At 36.7% G+C, this 19760-nt stretch overlaps 2 protein-coding genes across 2 annotated transcripts; one reads left to right on the top strand and one right to left on the bottom strand.

Annotated features, from left to right (window-relative positions):
* The first annotated feature begins 1520 nt into the window (after positions 1-1520).
* On the top strand, positions 1521-7302 carry LOC140036877 (uncharacterized). The gene is made up of 8 exons (XM_072079908.1): positions 1521-1812; positions 2526-2594; positions 3209-3331; positions 4606-4685; positions 4791-4866; positions 6012-6197; positions 6638-6766; positions 6920-7302. Exons 1-8 carry the CDS (start codon positions 1735-1737, stop codon positions 7082-7084), a joined length of 906 nt encoding a protein of 301 aa, XP_071936009.1. The 5' UTR covers positions 1521-1734; the 3' UTR covers positions 7085-7302.
* Positions 7303-9445: 2143 nt separating this feature from the next.
* Positions 9446-13535, bottom strand: LOC140036876 (protein NRT1/ PTR FAMILY 4.3-like). The gene is made up of 5 exons (XM_072079907.1): positions 13102-13535; positions 12382-12599; positions 11424-11864; positions 10771-10919; positions 9446-10557 (listed from the first exon to the last, which is right to left on the bottom strand). Exons 1-5 carry the CDS (start codon positions 13238-13240, stop codon positions 9669-9671), a joined length of 1836 nt encoding a protein of 611 aa, XP_071936008.1. The 5' UTR covers positions 13241-13535; the 3' UTR covers positions 9446-9668.
* Positions 13536-19760: the final 6225 nt, after the last annotated feature.

Below are 19760 nucleotides of genomic sequence, written 5' to 3'. Positions count from 1 at the left end.
TCAGCGCTACCACGTTGGCTCAGTAAGATCTCCCACATAGGGACTCCTCGCACGACCCAGATCTCTGGCATCTGATTTGATTAGATGCGAGCTCCATACTATTCATCAGCTATTCAACTTAGAAACAGAATTTGAAGACTGGGAATTTTGAAGCTATTCACACGTCAGTCACTGCCCACACTCTCTTATTGGAATTTTTGAAGTTTGGTTTGTCAGTTATTAGTGACGTGTGATCCATTGCGTCTTAGTAGCATATGCAGCATGTATTGTTGATCTCTCTGGATTAGCTGTGTAATCAATTTAATCGTTTGGTTTAGACAGAAGATAAAAACAATGGTTGCTGCTCCTGTTTCTCAGTTCTTTTTCCCGGTAGTGTCATAAAAGGATAACCGTAGTGGTTTGAGAACGCTAAAGCCTATTCTTCACCTTTTAGTCCAACTCTGGTCGGGAATGGATTTTCTGAGAAGATAGTCCCTTCATCATCTCTTACAGCCACCTAATGTTGACAATATTTTTACTCGTGGATAAGATTTCAACCTTCCTCAAACAAAAGAACTTTATATGGGCATAAAAGATTTCTACCTAATCCAGTTTCTTCAAATTCTTATCCTTTCCTGCGTTAGCATGGGCAATTATTAGTTTGTAATTCCAAATATTTGGACTGCTTTTAGAAACTTAAACAGTTGCCGAGTAGCCAAGTTCACCAACTATGCATTTAAAAAAGAACTTTAAGTTGAAATAACCTTTTCCTCAGCTGGCAGCAATACTTTTTGTTTTTCTATATTTTTTCTGTATTCAACTGTGACTCTTTGCCTGCTCTTTGCTCTACTAGGAAAATGATTTAAAAAAAATTTAAAAATAAAAATTACATTACTCTAATATTTTTACCAGTTGAGTTGGGTGATATGCCGAACTCTTTAATCATTCAAAACAAAATGGATAAAATTCAACTGGCTCAACCTCGAATAAATTTTCCTATAATTTTAGCGAGCAAATATGACACTCCAATCTTATCTTTTTTTTTTTTGGGACAACGGTAACAATCGACGTTACTCCTATGCTAATCTATGCTATGGGGAAAAGGGATCCAAAAGTACTTGTATGCAGGAGTATTTGCGCGGGAGTTGGGACTTGGCAGTCCAAAATCATTTTGTATGAATTTTTTATGAAAGGATGTATTATGCTCTTTCTTGTGATGCGCTAGTTTAGATGGGGTTGGATTTGAGACACACACGAGAACTCTGGAACTTTAAAGAGTCTCTTCCTGTCCATCGGACCAAGCAAGGCCCAGTAGTTGCCTTGTCTTGTTATTTGTGAACCGACATAAAAGACCTGCTGTTACCACTTTGGACTGGGACTTCGGCCTTCAGTTGTTTGACAGAGAAAATTGTGAAGGGCCGCCAATCTCCATTTATTTTCACGGGGGCGAGCCTGAGAAATTCAAAGCATTTAGGGACCTCTTTGGAAATTAAAGAAAACTGTGGCTGTAATTATCCTCATCTGCAATATACAACAATATAAAACAAAAGTAGAAAACCTTCACCGGTTTCTCTCGTCCCTTTCCCTCAAGCAAACAAATTACCTCAACCCCAAGGGTTTCTGTCGTCTCTCATGCGCACCGTCTCTTTAAATTCAATTAAACTTCTGAATAATCTGATAAGTAGTTCTTCAATAACTGATTAAATTTCGGAGGTAAATCCAAGAAAACCAAAAAAAAAAAAAAAAAAAAAAAAAATGGAAAGCGGAAGTGAGGAGGTGAGCGTCCAAGAACTCGCTTCGAATCTCTCCACGTATAAGGAACAGCTTCAACAGGTACTATCAAAGTTATCTCCAATTTTGCGTCTTTTCTCTCTCTTTTTCCTTAACTTCTGTAGTTTCGAGTTTTCTTCTTGAATTTTCGTGATTTTGATTTGTTGTTTTACTTAGGGTTTTTGTTTCTTTAATTTGATTGAACTGTTGTAAATTGCTAGTTCACATTTTAGTTTTTGGGCTTCTTGAAATTACATTTTTGGCATTAGATAATTTGAGAGCATTTCGTAGATATTTAGGTATATGTTTATCGTTTACTAACGGTACTGATTTTGCAGATTAGTTTACTGGATAAGTTTTCTAATTTTCTTGTTCAAACAATGTGAACTACTTCTCTGTGTTAGTTGGGAGTGTTTAAAGGACTTTTCATTGGAATATGTGCTGAAAGCGGAAACCAATAGGGAAAAGGTTGGCCATATACTGAAGAGATTTGAACTGGAATTTTATAAAAGTTTCTAGTTTTACTGAGTATATTACTTGTGTATAAATTTGTCAACAGAGTTGATTTTATGCCAATAGCTTCAATTGGCATGATGTTTGCTAAGATCAGTGAGCTTTAGTTCTAAACTTGGAGAAAAATGTTTTTGTTGATTCTCTTCATGAGTTTCCAACTGTTATATTCAGTAGCATACACTACATGTAATACTTGTTTGATTATCTCGTGTATGAAATGCACATCAAAATGATAGTGTCATGAAATTGTTACTTTTTTCTAGGTCCGCAAGCTCCTGGATGATGAGCCTGGAAATTCTGAATATTTGGACATGGAGAAGGAGCTTGTAGAGGTAACCTTGCCGATGGAATCTTTTCCTCCTTTGTATTTCTTTTGTACTTTCTGAATTGTGAAGATATCTGGCTTATAGGATTGTCATGCAGAAGTGGAGTGGGTGTTTGATCATTTATTTCAGGACACTTGATTAATAGCACCAGTCATGTAAAATAATAATACGATTGTGGTTCTTTTTGTTTTCATCTAAAGCTTGATTACATTTCTCTCTCTTGCTTTGTATGGGTAATACTTTCAAGTGTGCATGCAAGCATATTTTTGTGAAATTATTATATTGCTCGAACAAGCAGTCTGATGGAGATGCTGTATGATGGGGTCTGAAGGTGAGTTTGCATTTTTGGTTAAAATGAAATTCAGACACCTGGAATGAGCAGAGAGCACATTTTTGCAAAAATTTGGGGTAAAAAAATTTATCAAGATTTCCATCATTTTTGTCTTCATTCCATTGCAGGTTTGCTATGAGTCATGATGGCCGGCCTACTTCTGACATGTCATTTCAGATGTCAATCTGTGATTCTAAGTTCGAAACTTAACAATAATTTTGAAATTTTATTGCAGAAACAGTTGATCTGATTAACTAAGTCTGGACTGGCTAATTTTCTTGGATTGCAGGTAATTTCTTTGACAGAAGAGCTCTTGGCAACTGCAAGACAAAACGAAAATTCAGGATTGGGTGTTGGGGCTAGTGGTGATGCATCTCTCAGTTTGCGGCATGCTGCGGATTTTTCTAATGTGGTAGATCCCCTTCTAATGTGTAATATGAATTTGCACTCTTGAATTTTAGCTTGACCCCCCCCCCCCCCCCCAACCAAAAACCACCACCACCACCACCCTTTTTTAAGAGTTGCTCTTTGGTTAAGAGTGAGGAAGTGTGTCTGCTTCTTAAGGGTGGATTAAAGGGCTTTGATGGAGTCCATGATTTTAATTCAAGGCATCTTCCTGAAATTTTTCGCTATAAGTTTCTTTTAATTTTTGACTCATATTTTCCAGCATTGTCAATGCAAGTGCTGTCTTCCTTAGCAATAGGAAAGTCCACTAAATGGTAGCAAGAGAGTGTATTTTTGTATGGATACATAAATGTTGTCTTTGATTACCAGCATCTTATTCAAATCTACCTTTTCAAAGAAATTGTTTGTGCAATTATATTGACTTCTTTTAAGTACTAGCATTTGGCCAAGTCAGAAAGTCCCAGCTTATTTGAAGACTACGGGCTTTTGAATTGGATTAGAACACCTTAACGATTTTTATGAAAAGGAAGCATGACGTTTTAGCCTTTCCAGATACTTGATGGGATAACAATGAGAAACTTTTCTAATTATGCAAAATTGGATCAGTCTGCATTTCCTGAACTATGGCGCATAGTAAAATGTAAGTGCATGTTAAGATTGTTTTGTTGGCTTTTCATCACTAAGGTTACCATAGGCTGTCTCATTTGAGTTGGCTCTGCCAGCCAGTCCCTCATAGTTCTTTTTTTTTTTTTTTTGTAATTATCACTTCCTTGTGCCAATACACCATTTTGCATTTACCTTGGATTTTGAGAAAATTTGAAGAGAGAAAATTCCATGATTATCCCCTCCAATTGTCTTTGGCACAAATTCTGCCAGGTTCAAAGGGGGTTTTGGAAATCAGAATTGACAAAGTTAACTTTGAAAAGTTGATAAAGAATATTGGGTTGCAAAAATGATATGACATGGTTACAGACTAAAATAGCACGGTTATGGGGGGGGGGGGGGGGTTTGAGCAGTTATGGAATTTTTTATCTCAGAAGCAGGTGATTAGATCTTCTAATGCGCTATTTAGACTTAATTTAGATGTCTAACAGCTTGGACACACTTGCTCTACATTTCTACTTTATTGAGTTGTGCTCTATGTTCGCAAAAAGCATCTGCTATTTATATGTAAAGTTTTGGAGCTTTGCAGCCAACTACTTTTCTAGAATTTGCACGTGGAATGTTGACATAGCATTGATGTGCCACTTAAGGTTTATTTGCTTGTGTCTTCTGACTTAGGAATCGGGATCCATGTTGGATTACTCAAAGTTTCCTGTTGGCACCAAAGTTCAAGCTGTCTTTAGTGAAGATGGTGAATGGTTCGTAAGATTACTTCAACTAATTTTGCACTCTGATGATGTTATTTGTTTCATTCCTGCTTTTGCTTTACCATTTTCTTGTGTTTGATTTAGCTGAATGTTCAGGTATGAAGCAACAATTGAGGCGCATACTCCAAATGGGTATTATGTTTATTATGATGGTTGGGGTAACAAGGAAGAGGTATGTTCTCCAGACTGCTTTATTATCTTGGAGTTGTCTTCTTGGAATACACTTGTAAATCATCTTACAAAGATTTATAGTATTCGTTATGCGTTAAACTTTTTTGACTTGGTTCTGTTGTCTTCCTTTCCTTTCTTGCTCTTTCCAAATTGTTAGTTTCTGGTAATAATATGGTTAAACTGTGTATTTATCATTATGTTTTTAGTGGTATGGTATTGAATGACATTCTAGTCCATAAGGTTCTTGCAGGCTTTTGATATCTTGAATTCGTGACCTCCAAAAACATTATAAGCTACTATCATGGTTTACTTCTATAATCTCTGCACAACCCTCTACTTAATGTAGCACTCTGTCCCATTTTATACGTCTTGATTTTTATATTGGTTTGTCCAAATTACTTGTCATGGTTTAAAATCGAAATAAATTAAAACTTTCCTATTGTACACTTCTTACTATTTCCAACAAGAAACGTTTAAATACTGCTCTCCGAAACTCAACTAACAAATTATGAAGTAAAATTGAGGGGCAATAATGGAAAGAGCTGCTTTAGTAGCTGTTGTGCCTTTTTAAAATTCAAAACTGAACTAAAAAATGATGAAGTAGAATTGAGGGGCAATAATGGAAAGAGCTGCTTTAGTAGCTGATGTGTTTTTCTCAAGTTTTACTTTTCTCTAACTATATTCAACGTTGACAATGACATGTAAGATGGGAACAGGGGTGTATGTGTGGTCGAGAAAACAAGGAAAGTATGCCTTTTCCCATTTGCAATACAAATCAACTTGACCAGAAACCCTTTTTTCTGGTTTCACCTGTGAAGGCAAGAAATGTATTAAGTGAATAATTAGGATTGGCCGAAGTTTGACCAACTCCATTAGGTACTTTAAGATCTTTTGAGATATGGTGCTTTGGCTAAGGGGAGAGTTCTTATTGCATTTGATTATAAGATTAAGACAAGGGAAGTGTGCTATATATTTACTATGTAATGCAGATGACATGCCATGCTAGTTGGGTTTTTTTTGCCTTAAGTTGCAGTTAGTTTGTGAACCCTTTGATGTGGGAATTTGTCTTGCTGCTTGCTGTCATTTGCTACAGACTGCTTTACTTAATTTGTGGAACTATGTGTCATTGACAGTTTATGCTTCCAGGTTGATCCAGACAATGTTCGACCAATTCATGATGCAACTGTTAATCCCTTACTTGAAGCAGAAAAGTTAGCTCAGGCTACGAAAGAAGCTCTCAAAAGGAAAATTGCACAGGCTGCTTCCACTGACTTTCAGTCTCGAAGTTTACCAGCAAAACTTCGGATTGAGCCTGATGATCCCGAAGATGTGGTATGTTCCCTTAAGGATCTGTTGGAGAACTCCTAACTTCTTTGGACTTTCCATAATAGGCCTCATGTTTTTGCCTGACTGAAGTCTTGGCATCTCTTTGATCAATGATCTACTTAAGCCAATTTTGTTGTCAAAATGTTCATTGTGTTTTATTCTGAAGAAAATTTTCTGTCTAGGACTCATTTAACATGTTAACTCCACACATATTCATGTGACTAGTGAAAGCTGCAGTGGAGAATATCTTATTAATGTTCATCATGGTTACTTTCAAAAAGTCTCCAGGCTTTTCATAACTGCTACACCAATATTTCTGTAGTTTTTTGTTTTCCTGGTTGACATTGTGCCAATTTACATTACTTTACATTGTATTCTCACGTTTTGCATTTCATTTCCCATTTATTGACTGTATTGTCCCATTTAACTATCTTCACCCTTTACAGAGAGCTGCTAAACGGAAAAAGATACATGCTTTTAAGTCTAAGATGCGAATGGAGCAGCTTGAGATGACACAGAATAAGAGGCAAAATGCTTGGCAGCAATTTCAGACAACTAAGGGCCGGGCTAAGAAGGTAGATGCACAAAGAATCTGGCTCTTGTAGTGTCATGAATTCGTGAAACATGCATTAGTGCGTTAAAAGATGCATTTCCTGTACCCTATACACCCATTGCTTGATCATCTCGCTTTTAACTCATTTCCTTCTCGAATTTCACTTAATTCTCAGGTTGGTTTCTTCTCTGGCCGAAAGCGGGAGAGCATATTCAAATCCCCAGATGACCCAAATGGGAAAGTTGGTGTAACAGGAAGCGGGAAAGGTTTGACAGAGTTTCAAAAGAGGGAAAAACACCTGCATCTTAAAGGAGCAAATATGGAGGCTGCCGATGATTAGAGGCATTGGAAATGCAAAATTTTTTTTTTTTGTTTCATCTTCCGATTGTTAGTATCTGTTGCTGCTGGGCAGTTTGAAATAGAATTTAGGACTGATGTAAAATATGTTGCTGTAATCACCAAATTTTACCTGGGGCCTTTGCTTTTTGGACTGAAACAGAAGCTGTTATTGTGCAAGACAAGTAATAGTTAACGTGTCTTGTACCTCAACGTTCTTCAGTTCTCAGTCTTCACGTCTGGACCTCTTTTTTTTTTTGTTTTTTTTTGTTTTGGGGTCTGTGTTTGAGTTAGTTGTAAGTCGAGTTAGGAATCAAAAGCCTCATCCGCAGTCGTCTTCCGATCTGCCAGAATATGTGGTTTAAGTTGAATGCGGGGAACTCTCATTTTGTCTAAATGGTTGAATGGAGGTTTGCTGCAGCTCAATTTCATCCGAATGCTCGTGAAAAACGCCATTTTTCAGTGGCCGGGAGAAATGGGGAAATAAAAAAAGGGAAAAATCTGATGTAACTTTTTGTTGAAGTTGTACTAACAGCTGCAAAAGGTGGGGAAAAAACAGTAAAAGGTTACAAATTGGAATTTGCAGTTTTTTTTTTTGCTAAATTGCTTCCTCAATTTTTTTCTTTTTCCCTGTCCGAAAACTTGATGATGTTTCTCAGGTAGTATGCCTGATTATGGTATTTACCTGTAGGCATCCAGCTGCATAAATAATGGAGGTGCATGGATAAACTTTGTGCTGGATTTTTAAACCGCTGTGGGGGGGCAGAAAGACCCCCCAAAAAAGCAAGGGAGGGAGAGGATTCCAGTTTGGCTACTAATACTATATGTGCACGTGGCATGACGTTGTAAAGTTATCATGGAAGAAAAAGGCTACAAATTCATTGAACGGAAGGAAAAGGAACCAAAGCTCTTGCTCTTGCTATATATATATATATATATGTATGTATTTTCCTTTTGGTAGGAGGAAAATAAAAGAAGGTCTTATGCTGTTGGCATGAATTGTGGAGGTTGCCACAATTCATGTATACAAATGTAGTCAATGACTCATGTTCTGCGGTTTACAATAAATTCGATGCAGAAGAATTATGAAGATTATTGTTAATCCGCAATTGGTGTTCCACAATATAGCGTCCTAAAACACACAAATATGGGGTGCCAACATTTTATTTCCACTCTTTGACGTTGACTTCTATGTATATATTTGCATTACAAAGATCTTTAAGTTAAGTTAAGGGGCTCCATTATCATTTGATTTTCAGTTCCAAATCTAACAATCCCTTTTTTTCCTTCAGCAATTGCCCTCCCCTGTTGTTAGGAAATTAATTAATGGTATATATATATATATATATTTGAGGCAAAATTGTGATCAATCTCATAAATGGTAGGGTACAGGGTACTAGCTCTTTTTCATTTTTTTGTTTCCCCGTTTAACTGTGCATGGTATAAATTGGTAGAGCATGAGGGATCAAAAGGGCATATTGCATGGAGGGGGCCATGTTACTCTTTTAGCAAACATCTTGATGAGGATTGAGCCAGTGGTGTTAGGAGGATAGAAATTGTAAAAGGCCTCCAAACTCCAAAGTGGGGGGCCTAGCTCCAACATCACAACATGTTTCAGACATGTCCCTCTGTAAGTAGAAAGGTGAAAACAAAAAACCAGGACAGCATCCTCTCTCTACAATTACATACGCTAGATTTCCTCCATGAAAATCATCAGTAGTGTCCCTTACGTCCTCCTGGCCCGCCCCCTTCTCTTTTTGACTTGAAAGGATAGAGGCTTTGATTGTGTTCCATGAATACAAATATATGCATTACGTATTATTGTTGTAGTTAGGTTACACTGAGGGACCCTTTTAGCTTCATGCAACAGAGACGAAAAGCACCCAAAACTAGTAGGTGGACTGGAGATGTTCCTTTCTTTCCTATCCAAATCCATAGAATATCAAATGCAATGGTTCTCCCATACTCGTCATGCTCATAAAAGAATCATGATATTGATGTTGTTGCAGAGATTTGTGCAGTGAATCTTGCAAATGAACTTGTGCCTATATATGGTCTTCATAATTCGTACCAACTTAAAATGTCCTGGAAAACCCTTTTTCATATAGTGCGGAAAGCAAGCCCTCCAATTGTAGAACGTAAGTACAACTAGGCAACCATTTGCTTTTCGAAGGATAACTTTATAATAATAGTATAGGGGGAGAATCTAAGCCATGATTTGGTTTAGAAACAGGATCGCTTCTAAATATTTTATTGTTATGAAGTAAAAGCTTATTGTTTTAGATCTTGGAGGAGTTTTTTTGGGTATGAATCTCCGATTAATTATCATGCATCAAGATACTTTGCCATCAACTCCTTGAGCAAGTACATAAAGCATTTGGAGGAAATATCCACCATATTCCAAATTAGATAACCCATTTGTAATGGGATTTTATGCTTCTGTTTACAGATGAGATTAGCCTAATATGCAAGCGTTTGGGGCCACTCCCAAAGCATTCTTGATTTCTTTCCTCTAAATACGTCTAGTGCAATATTCAAGGGATGCGATCAGGAAATTAAGCATCCAACTGGGGACAATTCAATAACATTCAAGGTATACTATCATCTCCAGCAATTTTGCTGGAGCTGAAGATAGGATGATGGCGTAAATCTTGGTTGTTAGAATCATACTGTAGACTGCTTGCCGAGTCCTTTGAATTCCATCTGGCCCAAAACAGATAATTGAGGAAGTTGATGAAGCTTAGAGCAGCTAGCATCCAATAGAAAAGGTCTAATCTGTCTTTGTTGAGATTGTTGTCACTGAGCCAACCACCACCGGAGGAATGTGAAGTGATCTTATTTACCAGAGAAACAAGAACTGAGCTTAGGTAAAATCCAATTGAGTATGAGCAATAAGTAATGGCTGTTAAAAATGATTGCATCCCCTTTAAAGACTGCTTGTAGAAGAACTCAATTAGGCCAACTGCAGTAAACATTTCTGATAATCCAAAGATCAAGAATTGTGGGGTGATCCAAAAAATGGATATTATCTTGTTTGAGTTTACCGCAGCATCCCTTCTCTTGTTCTCCATTAGTGCGGCTGCCACCATGGAAAATGTCGAAAGAAAAAGGCCGAATCCTATTCGCTGTAAAGGCGATATCCCGGAATCATGACCTGTGATTCTTCTGGAAAAAGGGACGAAAAGCGAATCGTAGAGAGGGACTATGAAGATTAGCATAATATAAGGGATTGCTTGAAGAGAAGCCGGAGGGATGTGGAAGCTTTTGGTTATCCGAGTATTCATAGCACTTCCCTGCTGAACTGAAAATGTCTGGAGCTGTGCAAGGATGGTGTTGAAGACAATAGTACATGCAAAGATGGGAATGACTGAAATTAGTATCTTCACTTGCTCGACTTGGTTTACTGTGCATAATCTCCATGCACTTTCCTTTGTATTATTTCCATCTTGAATTCTGATGCATGCCTTGTCCAAGAACCTGAGAATTAATTGCACTACTGCTAGTTAGAAAAATAATTAATTGATTGATTCAGTGTAGGTAGCCTCAGTTTCTTGTCTAATAAATGTCAATCGTTATTAATTAAGTTGCAAACTTTCTCAAACTTCTTTTGGAGGGTAAATGATAATTTAAAGAAATTTCTGAGTATTCTAATCCAACTTAGAATCTTGCAAAGGGAAAAGAAAAAGTTACCTGAATCTTTCAGTATGATGAAGATCGCCCGTATTTTCAGAGATGGTGATATTGTTGCTGCTAGGAAGCTTAGGGTAGTGGCTCCCATGAAGCAGTCGGGGATCTGAAGGACAAACTTGCTTTCTCTTTAAAGTTGCAGCCACTAGGACCTGGGAGAAATATTACAAAATTCAACAGATTAATGTACAAGTAGATGCCAAATTATCCGACCAAAAATGAGATGTTGGGCTATGATATGGCACATCAATGATGAGCTTTTCTCATAAAAATGTTAATCAGAAGAAGACAGCAGCTGGCACTTGCATCTAAATGACCTTAGTTTATTGATTCAACAAACAGGAGATTATTTTTTTATTAATGCAGCAAGCACAAGAAAACAAGATTGCACTCACAATCATAAGAATCAAAAGAGTAGTTTAATTAATTCACCGGATTAATTAGAGAAATATAAAATGATTAAAACAAATAAATGATAAAAGATTCCAATTGTCATCCAACAAATAAATAATCCCACCCCAGGTCATTGTCACAGAGAGGTTAGTGAAATTAATGACATGAAAAAAAAAATTAAGTAATAGTACAAATTAAATAGGAGTATATATCTTTAATTATGTGTGAAAGATGGAACCAAAGAAAGATTCTGAATGAATTACTTGTGCAATTGGGGTGAGGATGCTTCGTTGAGGAGGCTTATTCCTGTAAAGAAGTGTACCACCCACTAAGCTGATCAAACCCATTGCCATGGCTGCAGCTGAGACTCCAAATCCAATGTCCATGCCAGAATGTGTTTGGACCCAAACTAAAATGGTTAGAGCAACAAGTTCTCCCACGGAGAAGGCAAAATAGGCAGCATTGAAGTATCTCGAGAGTTTCTTGGACTCCTTGGGGACTTCCTTGTCAAATTGGTCAGCACCGTGAGCTATCATGTTTGGCTTCACACATCCACTCCCTAATGCCACCAGGTACAGTGCCATGAAAAATATTATGGATTTGAATCCCTTCGCCTCCACACAATTGTCCCCATCAGTTAACATGTTGCAGTGGGGTGGTTTTAGCTGGGGTAAATGAGCTTGAACTGACAATAGTATGAAACCCTGTAATTCAACACAAACATAAAGGTACAGATCAGCTGATACATGGATATTATTCTACAACCAATAATTTTGACATATATATATACTACAAAAAGGACAAATAATTATAACATCACACTGTCACCAATTAACCAACAAAGTATATATTGTCCTATGCATGCACATGCAAATACAAAGACGTACACACACAGGATGTACTTGAACATGAACCAATTTCCAATTTCTAATTTCTTGTAGCAGTTAGATTCCCAGTACTCTAAACAAGGACCAGACAAATAATTTGTCTTCTGATGATTTTTCTGGGTTTTGCGCGCTGATACTCTCTCTCTCTCTCTCTCTATATATATATAGAGAGAGAGAGTATGATGGTAAAATAATCTTTTTGATGAAATCATCATTTTATCCGCCTTGCTTTTAAATGACAAAAAAAAAAAAAAAAAAGAAAGGAGAGGGTAGAGAAAGACAAAAAGTGAAGGGACCTAGAAGGGAGAGAAACTGATGGGGAAAGAAGATATACCGAAAGTTCAACAAAGCCAAAGATGAGCATGGTCCAAAAGCAACCAAGATAAGAGTCGGAGAGGTAGCCTCCAAGGAGTGCGAGGATGAAGACAGTTCCAATGAAGTTTGTCACTATGTTGGCAGACTTTGATAGAGAAAAGTGCATCTCATTGATCACATACGTTATGAGGTTGTTCCCAACTGCTGCTATTGCCATTATTTCAAATGCTTGAAGCCCTGCGAAGGTATATATAGATATACATCTCAACTTCAAGGCATAAAATCAGAAAATCACAACCATGTATAAATTGACAATGACTGAAATAAAAAGAAAAAAAATGTAATTAACCCTGACCAAACAAACATATGTACAAGGGGCAAAAATTCACATCAACATGGACACATGCAATCACACAGAACCATATCAACATCTAAATTACCGACTTGCCATCTTAAAGGAAACTAAGAAGAAATCAATATCACACACACGCAACCAAAAAAACACTGGATTTTAGGTGGTTACTGTTTACTCATCAGAAAGAAAGGTGAAATCTTGCTGCGGATGAGGGAAGAAAGAGAAGGTGCAACCTCATATAATTTAAAAAAAAAAAAAAAGTGATGCAAATTAGTCCTAAGCCTGCTTTTTGAGGTTCTGAACCTCAAAACTGACCCCTTATGATGAGCCCAGAAAAACACACACAACAAATACTGGAGATTAAAGGGAGAGCATGAAATAGACCTAACACAAAAGCAGCAGCTCCCATTCCACCATGCTTGCTTGGGTTGGAGGGTCTGCCTCTCCAGTCAACAGTAGTAATTTCCTCACTGGCAACATTATCCCCTTTCTCCAACTGCTGCCTTCTTGCCTCCATTTCCATCAACTTTCTCTCTAGTTCTTTTCTGGGCTAGCTTATTGTCCCTTCACTTCCCTCTCTGCTATCTAGGAGTTTTTTTTTTTATTTATATATATATATCTAGGAGTATAATATGTCTTACTACTTGGTTCTTTTTCTATAACTGAATCCCTCTAAAAACTTCCTTCACTAGTTTTGTGTGAGCACATACATATCAGAAGAGGCGTGAAGGAGCTATTTACCTTGCTATAGATTATACAAAGAGACAGACAGATGTATAGCTTATTTATACAACTCTTCAGGTCCCTATTGGCTAGTGTGGCCACGGAGTCCACATAGCCTTGAGAGCTTCTTTGCAACCAATCCCCCCACTCCGACCTCTTTCCTTTTTTCCTTATAACTAAATTCTTTTTTGGTTTTTCCTATAATAATTTCAGATTCAACAATTGCTATTGCATTCATAAGTCTTATCACTATCCTTTGTGTCGTGGCGGAGTCAAGACCCGGGGTTAGGAAGTGTAACTGTCTACTATTGAGTAACTACGTATCTTAGTGAAAAAAGCAACTACAAAAATGCAAAAATGCCTAGTTACTTTATTAATTACTAAAATTCTTTTAATCCTTTTATTGTAGCAACCGTCTAATTCTAATTTTATTAAAAATGCCTAGTAACCATCTAATTCTAGTCCTTTTAATGTAGTCAATAATTTTCCAAGCACCCAAAATCATTTACTGAAATTCCCATATATATTTATATATATGTTTCCATGGAAAAAGAAATTAGAATTTAGCATTTTCACTCGTTTCATTAATTATTTGAATGATTAACACTAGTATTTCACAAAATGGTGTGGTTAATTTAGTCGAGTGTTAAATTATAGGGCGCTTTAATACCAAAATGAGTTACACAATTGCAAATTATCCAAGTGTCAGTGAGTTAATTATCAACCAAATAAAAGACTAACAATAAAAGGGAATTCAAATTCAACAAGGAAAGAAATATTCCAAATATATAGTTTGTAATACGCTATTAGATTAATCTCTTTGCTTTTGCACTCTTTTCTCTTTATATATTTCTTCTTTCCCCACACATAGCTCTTTTCTTCCTTAAATAGATTAATTGTATTTGGTCATGCCTTCCATATTATTCTCAATCTAAAACAGTATTTTTTTTTTTGACTTTTTAAGCATGAATTGTCTTTATATACTAATTTCTCGGTTTTGCTTCACTTGTCCCTCATTACATAGTTGGTGATTGATTTAACTTTTACTAAGTACCCTAATTTTTCTTTGAGGGGGAGCAATATACAATTTTTTATTATTTTAGGGAGTGCAAACTATTACAATATAACTAGTTTAAAATGCAATTAGCAATAGTTATAAGGTATAAAAAGGGGTTTTAAAATTTTGAGGGGGTCATTTGCCCAACCTAAGGAGCATCTTGATTGTACCTATGACAATACTAAGGATGATGCAATGAAAAATGGATTATACCACATGCAACTTTGTACTTGTATAATGGGAAAGTAAGGATGGATACTACTATTAGCGCACCATGTCAATCATACTTGGTGAATTTTATAAGTATGACAATTTGTTGACTAAATAAAGAAAAATGATGATCATCACTAGCAATAATTGCTTATCTCATGTCTTATTTTAAGACTTAATTTCCTCTAAAAATATATAACATGAGTAATTAAGCTCAATTACTTATTCAAACAAAAATATGATACATTTTTTGTTTAGGACTTAATGAGTCATTTCAATAATTTTTATAGAAAAAATCGCTTTCTCAAGTTAGTGGTGACACGTCCGTGAGCGAATTTTATGACTCTATATAGCATGAGTTTCTAAAGAGACACATAAATAATCCACACTCATTGATATGGTATGAAAAGGACTTATGAAGCTAAAAGCCAATAGTTTCAAATCTATTCTTTTCTGATTTAAATGTTTCTCTTAAAGAAATTTGAAAATTTGTCCTCCATGAAATAATATTTAATGCACTATTTACTTTTTAATCAGTCTAACGTGGAAAATATGAAAAAACAAAATAAAAAATTGGTTGTTCGTTTGACTTGTTGACAGCAGAAAGATTTGATTACATGTAGATAGGCTGGTCACATGGCTACAGATGTCTTTTGATATAATATAATCTGTGGCCGAAATGAAGACAGTTTGCTACATTTTACCACAAGAAAAAAAAAAAACAGTGGCCTGAGGGATTTTGACCTTCAAAATTGGACTGGACGAGTGCTAGATGTTGCTTTATACTTTGCCTTCTCCTCTATTCAATTCTTTGCATGGTGATTGGTGCCTAGGCACTGAGGTCACCCCGGGAATGCAGAAACAGTAGCTCCACTAGGCTCTCTGCATTTGCCAATAGCGATAATATATATAGATTATTTCATGGCCAATAGTAATAATTCTACTCATTAGTGTCTATTTTCTAGGCCTTCTTGTAAGTTCTTTTTTGTTTTTTTAACTATGTGGTTGTGCATTAGCAAGTAATAATTTTACGTATATGATGATTGACCTAACTTAGATTAAAGTTGCATAAGAATTAGCATAATCCCACCGCCCTTAGTGAAAATTTCTTTTCTGTCATTGTTGCTTACATTATTGTTTATTGTTGTATCACATGCATTAAAATTTCTGATCAATTCTACTTTGGACCCCTAACTTGTATAAGATTCTCATTTTTCACATTACATTATTATTTTTTGGGTAGATATCTCTTATTATCAACTTTTATTCCTTTTTCTTTTTTCTTCCTCAGTAGTATAATGTGGGCAAAAACAAAAAAAGTTTCCTTCATCTAGAGATGGCAATTGGGGGTGGGTACCGTGGAACGGATAATGGGGCGGGGCAGCGGGTAAAATGCTCCCCCATTAAAAAACGGGGCAGAGGACAGGAGACTATACCCCCGCCCCATCCCCCGCTTAAATAAAATAATATATATTAATTATATACATAACATATTTATTATTATTAGATATATATATATCAAATTATGCATATGTAATATAATTAATATTATTAGTTATACTAATAACTATATATTTATATTAATACAAATTATTGACTAGTTATACTAATATATTTATACTAAATTACTAATTACAATTTTTACTAATCTACATTTATTCCATTAGATACTTTTTACTAATTATACATTTATACTAAATTACTAATTATATTTTTTACTAATTATATTTTTTTATTAATTATAAACTTTTCCCTCCGCAGGTATCTGCCGGGGAAGTGAAGTGCGGTGGGGTGGGGGCCAGGGGAGCAGGTAACCGGGGGGGGGGGGGGTGGGGGATATGTTTAGATCCCGTCCTATTGTCATCCCTGCCTTCATCTGCTGCGCAGATGCATATGATGGTGAAAAATGATAGTTTTATACAAGTTAGTGGGCTCAAAGTAAAATTAGTCTTAATATTTCTGGACAAGTGATATTTCTTCAAATATTATCGTGTAAAAGATGCAAAACTTTCATTTTCATTATCTTGTGTGTACAATAAGTTCTTTAAGCATGAAGTATAAAAAGGACAGCAGATCCAAAGTCAAAAGAGAGTCGGCAGTGAAGACTTGATGGGAGGAATGAGCATTATTATACTCCCGAAGTTTGTGCTGCTATGATTTTGAGTCCATAAACTAATCCGTTTGACGAATGACAAGGTAAAGGTCAAAAGCAGTTCATGATGCATTATATATATATACATATGTATATAAGAAAGTGTTGTAGTATAACCGAAAAACCATTTTCCCTGCCTACTTCTTTGAGCGAAATATTAATGGCCTTGTTTGGAACTCAAGTTTTTTGCCAAGTTTGTCTGCTACTAGTTGTTTAAAAACTTTAGCTACAGTAACCTCAAAAAATTTCTTAAAATTTTTAAACTATACACTTCAAAATATTCAAAAATCTACACATTCAAAAATTTTTTAAAAAATTTCTACAGTAAAATTTTAGACAAATTCCCAAAAAACTCATCTTCCAAACAGAACCATTATATTACGACTAAGTAGTCAACTCTTGGTTGCTGTCTTGATTTTTCTTGGTTGATTGCTTGATTTTTCTCGTCTACGTGTTTTCCAAAATGCCCCAGAAACTGGATAAGACCGTCTACGTTTACAACAACACCAGCTGGAAAGACGAATCAGCAGTGGTATAATTTTTATATACCAAACGTTGAACGATTAAATGGTCGAAAATAATTGTGTGCTAATTCGTGTGGGAGAGACGGACAGCACTTCAACATTCAGGTCCAAGCTGGATGCAGCAGTACCACACAGCTTGGCACGTAGTATATCTTTTAAAGCAACTAAATAAATTAGCCACTCATGGTGAGTTGAAAAATCAAGCTTAATCAATTTCATATCAAGAGTTGGAATGGAACTCATGGATATATACAGACTTGAGTATATATTTGTCGGGAATTCAGAAGGGACTAAATCACTTCTAACGTTCTAATCCAGCAAAAAATTGTGGCTTTGTTTGGAACCCCAAGTTTGTATGTTACTAATTTTTTAACAATTTTTACTATAGGAACCCCAAAAAAATTCAAAATTTTTAACCTACACACTTAAAAATTATCTAATACACAAAAAATTTTCCTTCAACTTTTCTTCTTTTTCCTCCCTCACCCAACCCACCACGTCCTCCGTTGCCAGCCATCACCTCCACCACCGCTCTCGGCGCCGGTCACTTATTTCGGCACTGGAATCAGTGCTGGCCTTCCTCTTTTTTTTTTTCTCTCCCTCTCCCTCACCCCCTCTCCTCCCTTCCCCTCTTCCCCTCTCCCTCCCCCGCCACCGTCCCCCTCCCGCTAGCTACGATCTGGTCGCGCGACCAGATCGCAAAGGGGGAGGGGGAGGGGGGCTACGATCTCGTCTTGCGACCAGATTGCAGCTAGGGGAGGGGGAGGAGAGGGGAAGAGAAAAAGCTAAAAAAAAAATCCATGGCTGCTAGCTCTGGCGTCGGAGGGCAAGAGGGAGGGGATAGGAGAGGGAAAAGAGGGGCAGAGAAAGGAAAAAAAATTGCAGGATGGCTGCTGGGAGACCAGATCGCAACTAGGGAGAGGGGGAGGATGGCGGGAAAGGGAAAGGAGGGGGGGAGAAAAAGTAAAAAAAAAAATCCATGGCTGCAATTCTCTGGCGTCGGAGGGCGACGGGGAAGGGGAGGAAAGGGAGAGGGAGAAGAGGGGGAGAGAAAAAGGGAAAAAAATTGGAAACATGGCTGCTGGTTCTTCTTCGTCAGAGGCAGAGGTGCCGGGGGAAGGGGAAGGAAGAAGAAGAAGAGAGGAAAGGAAAGAAAAAAGAAAGAAAGAAAGTAAAAGAAAAAAAGAAAAAGAAAAAGAAAGAAAAAAGATTTTCATCCTAAAAATTTTTCTTACAACTTCTACAGTAATCTACAGTAAATTTTTAGACAAACACCCAAAAAACTCACCTTCGAAACGGGGCCTGTGTGATCGTACCTACTCTTGTTCCTATACCAATGAATAAGAGGTGAGTCTAAAGGAGTCTTGGGCCAAAAATGTACTACGTTAGAGCACCTTTTTTTTTCATTTTTGGGTAGGAATTAGAGTATCTATTCTACTCTTACGCAATCGAATCGAGAAGGGAAGGACTCGCAGAAATCAAAGAAGAGAATAAATCACCTCTAAATCAGAAGAATGCATCAGAACTGCAGGTTAAGGAATTCGATCCCACGACCTACAACTCGACAAAAGAACTTAAAATTCCTGTGATGGCCAAAATCATGGAGCACCCTTTGATTAAATTCAATGGATGTCTGATAGGTAATTTTAACCCGGCCTTATGAACGTCTCACTTTTAACCCCGTCGGATAAGATTTGCTAACTAGATCTCACATGCTCATGAACATATTAGTTTCATTGTGGTAAACCAACCGACCGACCAACCAAGAGAGAAAGTATGCCGCACTTGAGATTTTCTTTTTCTTTTTGCTCTCCATCTTAATGAACCTTGTCACTGATCTGCCGATTGGTAAATTTATACACTGGTCCCCTTCTTATCCCTTGTAATCTAAGGGATGATGAGTTAATTTAACAATTCTCTACAGCACAAATTCACTGCAAAAATATCAAACACAGAATATGTTTGATCTCACTGCAAAAAAAAAAAAAAGTGATCAATGGGTCGATGTGTAATATGTTGATCTCATCCTCCTTTGCTCCGCTCGCACGTGTGCTGTAGGGTTGTAATGAAGCAAAGTCGCCATCTAAGCCAACCCTACTCAATTCTGCTCCCCCCGTCACTTCTTCTATATATTAATAGATAATTTTTCCTCGAAAATTCCTATGAAATGGCTTCCAAATGAACACCTTTCTCAAGTAGATATATAGCTATTATCAAAAAAAAGTACTATAACTAATGGTAATCTTTTGTAGCTTAGCTTGTAACTGGAAAGCTCTGCCTTATAATGTTAATACAGCTCCCAGCATCTTGGTGTTAAGTGGCAACTGCTGATTGGTTTGCCGGCGAAAACAAAATAAAGTAGTGGGTTTTCTCCTTT

Source organism: Coffea arabica, chromosome 2e, assembly GCF_036785885.1.
Source record: "Coffea arabica cultivar ET-39 chromosome 2e, Coffea Arabica ET-39 HiFi, whole genome shotgun sequence".
Classification (NCBI taxonomy): Eukaryota; Viridiplantae; Streptophyta; class Magnoliopsida; order Gentianales; family Rubiaceae; genus Coffea; species Coffea arabica.
The sequence above is the reverse complement of the archived record's forward strand: the minus strand, read 5'-3'. Positions and strand labels throughout refer to the sequence as shown.